A 12462-nucleotide genomic window follows, 5' to 3' on the forward strand; every position below is an offset into this window, starting at 1 on the left:
CTAACTACTCTCCTTCTGAGAAACAGCTTTTGGCCTGCTACAGGGCCTTGGTAGAGACTGAATGCTTAACCATGGGCCACCAAGTTATCATGAGACCCTGAGTTACTTATCATGAGCTGGGTGTTGCCTGTCCCATCAAGCCATAGAGTTGGATGTGCAGAGTAGCACTCCATCATAAAATGGAAATGTTACATAGGAGATAGGGCTCAAACAGTCCTGAAATTATAAGTAAGTTACATGAGGAATTGGTCCAAAGGCCTATTTCCCCCACTCCTGTCACATTGCCTCCTCTTTCCCGAACAGAGCTATGGCCTCTTGGGGATTTCCTTACAGTCATTTGACTTAGGAGGGGAAAACTCAGGCTTGGTTTAGAGATGGTTCTGCATAAGTATGCATGGATCACCCAGAAGTGGACAGCTGTAGCACTACAACCTGCTCTTGGATGTCCTTAAGGGACAATGGTGAGATGAAATGTATTCAGTAGGCAGAACTTTGAGTAGTGAACCTGGTTGTTCATTTTGTTTGGAAGGAAAACTGGACAGAGATGCATTTGTATACTAACTCATAAGCTATTTTTAATGGTTCAGCTGGATGCTCAGGGACTTGGAAGGAGCATAATTAGAAAATTGGTGACAGAGAGGTCTGGGGAAGAGGTATGTGGCTACGTCTTTGTGAGTGCACAAAGAACACAAGGATGTTTCTGTCCCATGTGAATGCACACCAGAGTGTGACTTCAGGAGAGGAAGGCTTTAGTAATCAAGTGGATAAGATGACCCGTCCTGTGGGTACAAGTCATCCTCCTCCCTCAGTCACTCCTGCTATTGTCCAATGGGCTCATGAACAAATTGGGCCTGGTGGTTATGCATGGACTCAGCAACATGGACATCCACTCACCAAGGCCCACCTGGCTATGGCCACTGCTGAGTGCCCAGTCTTCCAGCAGCAGAGGCCAACACCCAGTCCCCAATATAGCACCATTCCCTGGGGTGATCAACCTGCAACCTGGTGGCAGGTTGTTTAGATTGGCCAACTTCAATCATGGAAGGGACAGTTATTTCTTCTAACTGGAATAGACACACACTCCAGATATGGCCTTGCATTCCCTCCATGCAATACTTCTGCAAAAATTGCAATCTGTGGACTTATGGGATGCCTTATCCACTGTCACAGTATTCCACCCAGCATCGTTTCTGATGAAGGAACTCACTTGACAGCAAATTAAGTGCAGAAGTGGGCACATGTCCACAGAATTCCCTGGTTTTACCATCTTCCCTATCATCCAGAGGCAGCTGGGTTGATAGAATGGTGGAAAGGCCTTTTGAAGAACCAGTTATGGTGCCAACTAGGTGGCAATCCCTTGTGGGGCTGGGACAATGCTCTCCAGGAGGCTGTGTGTGCTCTGGACCAGGGTCCACTCTATGGTGGTGTTTCTCCCATAGCCAGGATTCATGAGTCTAGGAATCAGTGGTTGGAAATGGGAGTGCACCTCTCACTGTTCCCAATAGTGATCCACTAGAAAAAACATTTGCTTCCTTTCCCTGAAACCTTAAGCTCTGCTTGTCTACAGGTCTTATTTCCAAAAGGAGGAGTGCTTCTTCCAGAAGACACAGCAATATTTCTATTGAACTGGAAGTTAAGACTGCCACCTGGCCACTTTGGGCTTTTCATGCCACTGAATCAACAGGCACAATAAGTAATTGCTGTTCTGTCTGGGGTGATTGATCTTGACTATCAAAGGGAAAAAGGACTGCAGCTACACAATGGACACAGAGAAGAATTTTCCTGGAATAAAGGAGATCCCATAGGACATCCATTATTAATAACATGTCCAGTGATTAAGTCAATGAAAAATTGCAACAACCCAATCTATGAAGGACTACCAATGACCTTGAATCTTCAGGAATGAAGGTTTGGGTCACCTCACCTGGCAAAGAATCAAGGCCAGCTGAAGTGCTTGCTGAGGGTAAAGGGAATATGGAATGGATAGTAGAACAAGATAGTGATAAATAAGAACTACAACCCCATGACCAGTTACAGAAATGAGGACTGTGATTGTATGAATATTTCCTCCCTGTTATGTTATGAGTATATTTGCATTTGTACATAAGCAAATATGCTGTTTTCCTCTTATCATATAACATAAATTGTAGGACTCATGTTATAGTACTTGACTCATAGGTCATGAAGTTTAAGAGTGAATGTTAACGGTGGACTTGCACCCTGTTCTGGAAATGTAGTGCATTTCCAAATGTATTCAGGAGAGTTGAGCATTGTCAGGTGAAACATATGTCTATTATTGTGCTCTTTTCTGAAATTAAGTGTGTTTCAAGGTGATATGTATAGCTGTCTAGTTGACAAGGGGTGAACTGAGTAGGTTCTGTGTTAATTTGGCCAAATGATTATGCCTAGGTGTCTGGTCAGGCAAGACTGGTCTGAACATTGCTGCAAGGATATTTTGTGGCTGGTGTATTAAATCATCAGTCTGATTGTGTGTGTGGCAGATCACATCTGCTATCAGCTAAGGCATGTCTCCCCAAATGAGATAATCCAATCAGCTGAAGGCTTTTAAGGAAGAAGATACTCTTTTACTGCTCTTCAGTCAGTCAGCCTCTGCTGTGGAGTTCATCCAGACCATTCATTGGAGCCACCAGCTTCACAGCCTTCCTTGTGGATTTTGGGCTCTTCCATCCCCACAGTTGCATGAGACACCTTTATAAATCTCATATTTATAGATCTCTCTTGTTGGTTTTGTTTCTCTAAAGAACCCTGACCAACAAAACTATCTTCTACATTATTAAGTATGAAGGAGAACTGGGAAACAGGAATTAAAATTTTCTTTTGATTATGTCTTGCCCATGTGAGAATGAATATAGTTAAACGTATTCCTTATATGACTAGATTCAAATGTTTTGAAAATAGAACATTAAGACATAAAATTAAGATAATTTTTAGAGTTCATTAGGAGGGGATATGAAACAAAATTGCCAGTTGTAAATATAGTACAGACAGCTCTGGAGAATGACCTTTTAAGATTTAAATATTTATTATATCACCAATTTTCTATATATATCTGAATTATTGGCAATCCTTTGGAGCAAAGAGATGATGTTTTGCCTCCAGTTGAGTAAAATATTTCATTTGCTTAAGAAGTTCATCTTTTTCTTTTCTCATTAGCAATAGCACTTCTAGTAGCATTTGCTGGTGCCAGTGTAATTGGAATAGTAACTCAAGTGCCGATTTAGCATGTCATTACTTGATTATGAAGTTATAAGCTGATGTGTGTATACATATAATACATATAGATTATATTACCCATGACATGGAAATAGATATTTTAAAACATTCTCATGTAAAATTAAAACATCATTTTTGAGAAACACAAGAGCTGAATTTGTCATTCTTTAGAAATTCCAAAAAATCTGAAATTTGATTTAAACTTTCTATTAAGACAAAAAGTGTTTTATTTCCTCCTTCCTGATACCTACAGCAAACATGATGGAAGACAAAGTTAAGCTTCTGTAGGTACATGTCATAGAAATATCTTGAAACATAATTTCTTTCTGAAAATATGATAATAGAAAAAAGTGAGTGCTTAAATATATGAAAGACAAACCTCCTATTCTCCCTGGAAAAAGATTATCAATTCTCTTTAACATTTTTCTTTCTTCATAACTTATTTTTCTATCATTTTCCTTATGCTTATTCCAGCTGCAAAATACTCTCAATTCTTCCTTCCTATCTCAAAGGGCAATTGAAAGTCTGGTACTGCCTAAGGCATCCAAATGTAAGGCTCCATCATCATCCACAGGATCGTAAAGCTTTCCAAGAAGAGTCTAGACTGGCACTAAACATTCCAAATTTTATTGGAAGTTGAATGTCTACCCATAGAGGATCCCCAGTGAGTAAGGCTCAGACTAAAATTTCCACAGTAGTACTTATGATAGCAAGATAATGATTTGATTTTTTGGAGTGTTCATTCTCTTTCTGTAAGAGAATAGAATAAAATCTAGAAAAGGAGTTTGGTGTTCACATATATATTTAAAGTCATTCTCTTGTTAGGCAATAAATTGCCATGTCACAATGGCCAGATACTGATAAAATTAAATTGATTATGAGGCATGTAAGATTGTTCATTATTTCTCAGTAAGGTGATTTAATCTTTCTTATCCATATAACATAAATTAGCATGTTAAAAATATATAATTTATTTCCCCCATAAGGTATTTATTCACTGAATTTGTCAGTTGCGACACCATAACTTTTTCATGGCAATTTTCACTTCCGCATTTCTCAGTGTATAGATAAGAGGATTAAGCAAGGGTGTACCAATTGTGTAAAACACAGCCACCATCTTGTCCACTGGAAATGTGGTTGGTGGTCGTGTGTATATGAATATACATGGACCAAAGAATATGACAACCACAATAAAATGGGATGTGCAGGTGGAGAGAGCCTTCCGCCTTCCTTCTGCACTGTGATTTCTCAGGGAATATAAAATAACTCCGTAGGAGATAAGCAATATCATGAAGCTCACCATGCATATAGCTCCACTGTTAGACACAACCAGCAAATTTATCATGTAAGTATCCATGCAGGCAAGTTTCAACAAGGGCTGCAAGTCACACCAATAGTGATCAATGACATTGGAGCTGCAGAAGGGCAATCTCAGGGCCAGGAAAAGCTGTGCTGAAGAATGGATACAGGATCCCACCCAAGCCAGAACCACCAGCACACTGCAGACTCGCCGACTCATGATGGTCGTGTATCGCAAGGGCTTGCAAATGGCCACATAACGATCAAAGGCCATGAGAAGGAGCACAAAGATCTCCAGGCACCCAAAGAAATGGGCTGCGAAGACCTGGGTCATGCACTCATTGTAGGAAATGATCTTTTTCTGAACAAGGACATCCACAATCAGCCTGGGGGCTGTGGTTGTAGAGAAGCAAGCATCATCAAAGGACAGGTAGAAGAGAAAGAAGTACATGGGACTCCCAAGAGTCCCACTTACTTTAATAGTCACCACAATGAGAAAGTTTCCCACAAGTGTTGCAAAGTAAAGAATCAAGAAGACCCCAAATATTGCTTTCTGCTTTCCAAAATCCTGGGTCAACCCCAACAGAATGAATTCAGCTACAGTCCTATTCATTGCCATATCAGAAGCTGGAGGTAGAATGCAGTTGACAAAGATTTAATCTGCAGAGAAAAGGAAAGACAGGAAAAGAAAAGAAGTGACATCTTGGGGAGATGAGTAGGCTAAACTCTGAATTCCTTGGTTCTGCTCTACACTCTGTTATTTCTCTCTCTTTTGTGTACCAGAATCCAGAAATCTTTGTAAGTCTGCAGATGATCAGAAACTCTTGAAGACTTATCTATTGATTCAGAAACTCACTTGATTGAACCAAACCACAAAAATTTTGGAACAAAAATAAAATGTCTGTCACAAATGTTGATTCCTATCAAAATAAAATAATGCAGAGCTTCCTTTTTCTCTACTCAAGTGACTTAATCACTTTGAAACTTGGCTTTTATATGAAGATATAATTATCTGCCCTAACTTATTCTCCATTCTATTAAGAATTTATAAAAAATATTTTACCCATGTACATATGCCCATACATACACACTTGTACTGCCAGTATTATGCAGCTCATCTATGTGCTTTGAATTCTGAATGACATGTTTCCAATATAATTAAGTACTAATAATGTTACAGAATCCCTCCTTAATAAATTTACTCATTTCTGAGTCCATTATAACAGAATCTTTTTCATCTTTGGTGGAAAACGTTTTATGAGTAACTATTTGGAGAACATTTTACCCATGTTTCTAGAGGTTGGCTTCATCAGGGTTCATGATCTAAAAAATGCTCGTGCAACACTCTGAGGTGAACAGTATGGAGGGAAGCTAAATTACTCTTTGCCTTGCTATTTTTTTTTTTTTTAATTTTTTTAATTTTTTTTTTATTAATTAAAAAAAGAATTAACAAAACAATTAGAAATCATTCCAATCCACATGTACAATCAGTAATTCTTAATAACATCACATAGTTGCATATTCATCATTTCTTAGTACATTTGCATCGATTTAGAAAAAGAAATAAAAAGACAACAGAATAAGAATTAAAACAATAATAGAAAGAAAAAAAAACAAAAAAAACAAAAACAAAAAACCTATACCTCACATGCAGCTTCATTCAGTGTTTTAACATAATTGCATTACAATTGGGTAGTATTATGCTGTCCATTTCTGAGTTTTTATATCCAGTCCCGTTGTACAGTCTGTATCCCTTCATCTCCAATTATCCCTTCTCTCTTTTTTTTTTTTTTAATTAACGGAAAAAAAGAAATTAACCCAACATTTAGAGATCATACCATTCTACACATGCAATCATTAATTCTTAACATCATCACATAGATGCATGATCATCATTTCTTAGTACATTTGCATTGGTTTAGAAGAACTAGCAACATAACCGAAAAAGATATAGAATGTTAATATAGAGAAAAAAATAAAAGTAATAATAGTAAAATCAAAACAAAACAAAACAAAACAAAACAAAAACCTATAGCTCAGATGCAGCTTCATTCAGTGTTTTAACATGATTACTTTACAATTAGGTATTATTGTGCTGTCCATTTTTGAGTTTTTGTATCTAGTCCTGTTGCACAGTCTGTATCCCTTCAGCTTCAATTACCCATTGTCTTACCCTGTTTCTAACTCCTGCTGAACTCTGTTACCAATGACATATTTCAAGTTTATTCTCGAATGTCCGTTCACATCAGTGGGACCATACAGTATTTGTCCTTTAGTTTTTGGCTGGATTCACTCAGTATAATATTCTCTAGGTCCATCCATGTTATTACATGGTTCATAAGTTTATCTTATGATGCATAATATTCCATCGTATGTATATACCACAGTTTGTTTAGCCACTCTTCTGTTGATGGAGATTTTGGCTGTTTCCATCTCTTTGCAATTGTAAATAATGCTGCTATAAACATTGGTGTGCAAATGTCCGTTTGTGTCTTTGCCCTTAAGTCCTTTGAGTAGATACCTAGCAATGGTATTGCTGGGTCGTATGGCAGTTCTATATTCAGCTTTTTGAGGAACCGCCAAACTGCCTTCCACAGTGGTTGCACCCTTTGACATTCCCACCAACAGTGGATAAGTGTGCCTCTTTCTCCGCATCCTCTCCAGCACTTGTCATTTTCTGTTTTGTTGATAATGGCCATTCTGGTGGTTGTGAGATGATATCTCATTGTGGTTTTGATTTGCATTTCTCTAATGGCCAGGGACATTGAGCATCTCTTCATGTGCCTCTTGGCCATCCGTATTTCCTCTTCTGAGAGGTGTCTGTTCAAGTCTTTTTCCCATTTTGTAATTGGGTTGGCTGTCTTTTTGTTGTTGAGATGAACAATCTCTTTATAAATTCTGGATACTAGACCTTTATCTGATATATCATTTCCAAATATTGTCTCCCATTGTGAAGGCTGTCTTTCTACTTTCTTGATGAAGTTCTTTGATGCACAAAAGTGTTTAATTTTGAGGAGTTCCCATTTATTTATTTCCTTCTTCAGTGCTCTTGCTTTAGGTTTAAGGTCCATAAAACTGCCTCCAGTTGTAAGATCCATAAGATATCTCCCAACATTTTCCTCTAACTGTTTTATGGTCTTAGACCTAATGTTTAGATCTTTGATCCATTTTGAGTTAACTTTTGTATAGGGTGTGAGAGATGGGTCTTCTTTCATTCTTTTGCATATGGATATCCAGTTCTCTAGGCACCATTTATTGAAGAGACTGCTCTGTCCCAGGTGAGTTGGCTTGACTGCCTTATCAAAGATCAAATGTCCATAGATGAGAGGGTCTATATCTGAGCACTCTATTCGATTCCATTGGTCGATATATCTATCTTTATGCCAATACCATGCTGTTTTGACCACTGTGGCTTCATAATATGCCTTAAAGTCAGGCAGTGCAAGACCTCCAGCTTCGTTTTTTTTCCTCAAGATGTTTTTAGCAATTCGGGGCACCCTGCCCTTCCAGATAAATTTGCTTATTGGTTTTTCTATTTCTGAAAAATAAGTTGTTGGGATTTTGATTGGTATTGCATTGAATCTGTAAATCAATTTAGGTAGGATTGACATCTTAACTATATTTAGTCTTCCAATCCATGAACACGGTATGCCCTTCCATCTATTTAGGTCTTCTGTGATTTCTTTTAGCAGCTTTTTGTAGTTTTCTTTATATAGGTTTTTTGTCTCTTTAGTTAAATTTATTCCTAGGTATTTTATTCTTTTAGTTGCAATTGTAAATGGGATTCGTTTCTTGATTTCCCCCTCAGCTTGTTCATTACTAGTGTATAGAAATGCTACAGATTTTTGAATGTTGATCTTGTAACCTGCTACTTTGCTGTACTCATTTATTAGCTCTAGTAGTTTTGTTGTGGATTTTTCCGGGTTTTCGACGTATAGTATCATATCGTCTGCAAACAGTGATAGTTTTACTTCTTCCTTTCCAATTTTGATGCCTTGTATTTCTTTTTCTTGTCTAATTGCTCTGGCTAGAACCTCCAACACAATGTTGAATAATAGTGGTGATAGTGGACATCCTTGTCTTGTTCCTGATCTTAGGGGGAAAGTTTTCAATTTTTCCCCATTGAGGATGATATTAGCTGTGGGTTTTTCATATATTCCCTCTATCATTTTAAGGAAGTTCCCTTGTATTCCTATCTTTTGAAGTGTTTTCAACAGGAAAGGATGTTGAATCTTGTCGAATGCCTTCTCTGCATCAATTGAGATGATCATGTGATTTTTCTGCTTTGATTTGTTGATATGGTGTATTACATTAATTGATTTTCTTATGTTGAACCATCCTTGCATACCTGGGATGAATCCTACTTGGTCATGATGTATAATTCTTTTAATGTGTTGTTGGATACGATTTGCTAGAATTTTATTGAGGATTTTTGCATCTGTATTCATTAGAGAGATTGGTCTGTAGTTTTCTTTTTTTGTAATATCTTTGCCTGGTTTTGGTATGAGGGTGATGTTGGCTTCATAGAATGAATTAGGTAGTTTTCCCTCCACTTCGATTTTTTTGAAGAGTTTGAAGAGAATTGGTACTAATTCTTTCTGGAACGTTTGGTAGAATTCACATGTGAAGCCATCTGGTCCTGGACTTTTCTTTTTAGGAAGCTTTTGAATGACTAATTCAATTTCTTTACTTGTGATTGGTTTGTTGAGGTCATCTATGTCTTCTTGAGTCAAAGTTGGTTGTTCATGTCTTTCCAGGAACCCGTCCATTTCCTCTAAATTATTGTATTTATTAGCGTAAAGTTGTTCATAGTATCCTGTTATTACCTCCTTTATTTCTGTGAGGTCAGTAGTTATGTCTCCTCTTCCATTTCTGATCTTATTTATTTGCATCCTCTCTCTTCTTCTTTTTGTCAATCTTGCTAAGGGCCCATCAATCTTATTGATTTTCTCATAGAACCAACTTCTGGCCTTATTGATTTTCTCTATTGTTTTCATGTTTTCAATTTCATTTATTTGTGCTCTAATCTTTGTTATTTCTTTCCTTTTGCTTGCTTTGGGGTTAGCTTGCTGTTCTTTCTCCAGTTCTTCCAAATGGATAGTTAATTCCTGAATTTTTGCCTTTTCTTCTTTTCTGATATAGGCATTTAGAGCAATAAATTTCCCTCTTAGCACTGCCTTTGCTGCGTCCCATAAGTTTTGATATGTTGTGTTTTCATTTTCATTCGCCTCGAGGTATTTGCTAATTTCTCTTGCAATTTCTTCTTTGACCCAGTCGTTGTTTAGGAGTGTGTTGTTGAGCCTCCACGTATTTGTGAATTTTCTGGCACTCTGCCTATTATTGATTTCCAACATCATTCCTTTATGGTCCGAGAAAGTGTTGTGTAAGATTTCAATCTTTTTAAATTTGTTAAGACTTGCTTTGTGACCCAGCATATGGTCTATCTTTGAGAATGATCCATGAGCACTTGAGAAAAAGGTGTATCCTGCTGTTGTGGGATGTAATGTCCTATAAATGTCTATTAAGTCTAGTTCATTTATAGTAATATTCAGATTCTCTATTTCTTTGTTGATCCTCTGTCTAGATGTTCTGTCCCTTGATGAGAGTGGTGAGTTGAAGTCTCCAACTATTATGGTATATGAGTCTATTTCCCTTTTCAGTGTTTGCAGTATATTCCTCACGTATTTTGGGGCATTCTGATTCGGTGCGTAAATATTTATGATTGTTATGTCTTCTTGTTTAATTGTTCCTTTTATTAGTAAATAGTGTCCTTCTTTGTCTCTTTTAACTGTTTTACATTTGAAGTCTAATTTGTTGGATATTAGTATAGCCACTCCTGCTCTTTTCTGGTTGTTATTTGCATGAAATATCTTTTCCCAACCTTTCACTTTCAACCTATGTTTATCTTTGGGTCTAAGATGTGTTTCCTGTAGACAGCATATAGAAGGATCCTGTTTTTTAATCCATTCTGCCAATCTATGTCTTTTGATTGGGGAATTCAGTCCATTGACGTTTAGTGTTATTACTGTTTGGATAATATTTTCCTCTAACATTTTGCCTTTTGTATTATATATATCATATCTGATTTTCCTTCTTTCTACACTCTTTTCCATATCTCTCTCTTCTGTCTTTTTGTATCTGACTCTAGTGCTCCCTTTAGTATTTCTTGCAGAGCTGGTCTCTTGGTCACAAATTCTTTCAGTGACTTTTTGTCTGAGAATGTTTTAATTTCTCCCTGATTTTTGAAGGATAATTTTTCTAGATATAGGAGTCTTGGTTGGCAGTTTTTCTCTTTTAGTATTTTAAATATATCATCCCACTGTCTTCTAGCTTCCATGGTTTCTGCTGAGAAATCTACACATAGTCTTATTGGGTTTCCCTTGTATGTGATGGATTGTTTTTCTCTTGCTGCTTTCAAGATCTTCTCTTTCTCTTTGACCTCTGACATTCTAACTAGTAAGTGTCTTGGAGAACTCCTATTTGGGTTTAATCTCTTTGGGGTGCGCTGCACTTCTTGGATCTGTAATTTTAGGTCTTTCATAAGAGTTGGGAAATTTTCAGTGATAATTTCTTCCATTAGTTTTTCTCCTCCTTTTCCCTTCTCTTCTCCTTCTGGGACACCCACAACACGTATATTTGTGCGGTTCATATTGTCCTTGAGTTCCCTGATACCCTGTTCAAATTTTTCCATTCTTTTCCCTATAGTTTCTGTTTCTTTTTGGAATTCAGATGTTCCATCCTCCAAATCACTAATTCTATCTTCTGTCTCTTTAAATCTATCATTGTAGCTATCCATTATTTTTTCTATGTTTGCTACTTTATCCTTCACTTCCATAAGTTCTGCGATTTGTTTTTTCAGTTTTTCTATTTCTTCTTTATGTTCAGCCCATGTCCTCTTCATGTCCTCCCTCAATTTATCGATTTCATTTTTGAAGAGGTTTTCCATTTCTGTTCGTATATTCAGCATTAGTTGTCTCAGCTCTTGTGTCTCATTTGAGCTATTGGTTTGTTCCTTTGACTGAGCCATATTCTCAATCTTTTGAGCGTGGACAGTTATCTTCTGCTGCTGGCGTCTGGGCATTTATTCAGATTTCTCTTGGTGTTGGTCCCAGCAAGGTTGTAATATTTTTCTGTGAAATCTCTGGGTTCTGTTTTTCTTATCCTGCCCAGTAGGTGGCGCTCGTGGCACACGTTTGTCTGCGGGTCCCACCAGTAAAAGGTGCTGTGGGACCTTAAACTTTGGAAAACTCTCGCCATCCTGGGGGTTCGCTAGCCGAAGCGGCTTGAGCCGGCCCGGGGTCCGAACGCAGGGAGGGTTGCTGGTCGCCGCAGCCAGGGAAAGAGCCCGTCCGAATTTCCTAGTCGGCCCTGGGCAACAAGCGTGGCGGGAGGGCGCCAGCGGCAGCGGCCCGCCCGAGAGAGTGCACGTTCCCCGGGAGTCACGGGGTCACCGTTCTCCGCGGCCTGGGGGTTTCCGATCCAATTCTCTCAGTTGGTCCGGGGGCTGCGCGTGGTGTGGGCGCCAGTCGCCTTGTTTTCAGGGGACCACCTCTCCAATTCTCCCAGCCGGCCCGGGAAGGGGGAAGGGAGTAACTCCGGCCGCTTGCCACCCCGCCCGGTAAGGCCCGCGCGCCTCGGCGATCTCACCCGAGCTGCTTCTCTCAGACAGCCAGCCATTCCAGGATGGGGTACGCAGTCTTTTTTATCTCTGTTGTGGCTTTGGGCGCTTTCTGTATCGTTTCTACTCCCCTAGTAGGTGTCCTGGAGAAGAAACTAAGATCCGCGCGTCTTACTAAGCCGCCATCTTCCAGGAAGTCCTTTGCCTTGCTTTTGAAGCTATTCTACTACTCAGTTTAAAGAGAGGATGTTAATACACACTGCCTTTGAATTTGGACTGGTCCTCAATTTCTAATGTTTTTATAATCGAGG

The 12462-nt window shown here is 38.6% G+C and overlaps 1 protein-coding gene and 1 long non-coding RNA gene across 3 annotated transcripts in view; both read right to left on the bottom strand.

Moving 5' to 3' along the window:
• LOC143643815 (uncharacterized) overlaps window positions 1–12462 on the bottom strand; it is a 466595-nt gene that overhangs the window by 162990 nt on the left and 291143 nt on the right. The gene's annotated exons all lie outside the window — the stretch shown is intronic.
• Window positions 4241–5152, bottom strand: LOC143643811 (olfactory receptor 4C11-like). Its single transcript, XM_077112317.1, has one exon. The coding sequence runs from the start codon at window positions 5150–5152 to the stop codon at window positions 4241–4243; it is 912 nt and encodes a 303-aa protein (XP_076968432.1).

This window comes from Tamandua tetradactyla, chromosome 8, assembly GCF_023851605.1.
Source record: "Tamandua tetradactyla isolate mTamTet1 chromosome 8, mTamTet1.pri, whole genome shotgun sequence".
Classification (NCBI taxonomy): Eukaryota; Metazoa; Chordata; class Mammalia; order Pilosa; family Myrmecophagidae; genus Tamandua; species Tamandua tetradactyla.

What these genes read in the sequence shown, in the direction of transcription:
- LOC143643811 (XM_077112317.1), bottom strand. Translation starts at nt 5,152, where the DNA reads ATGGCAATGAATAGGACTGTAGCTGAATTCATTCTGTTGGGGTTGACC.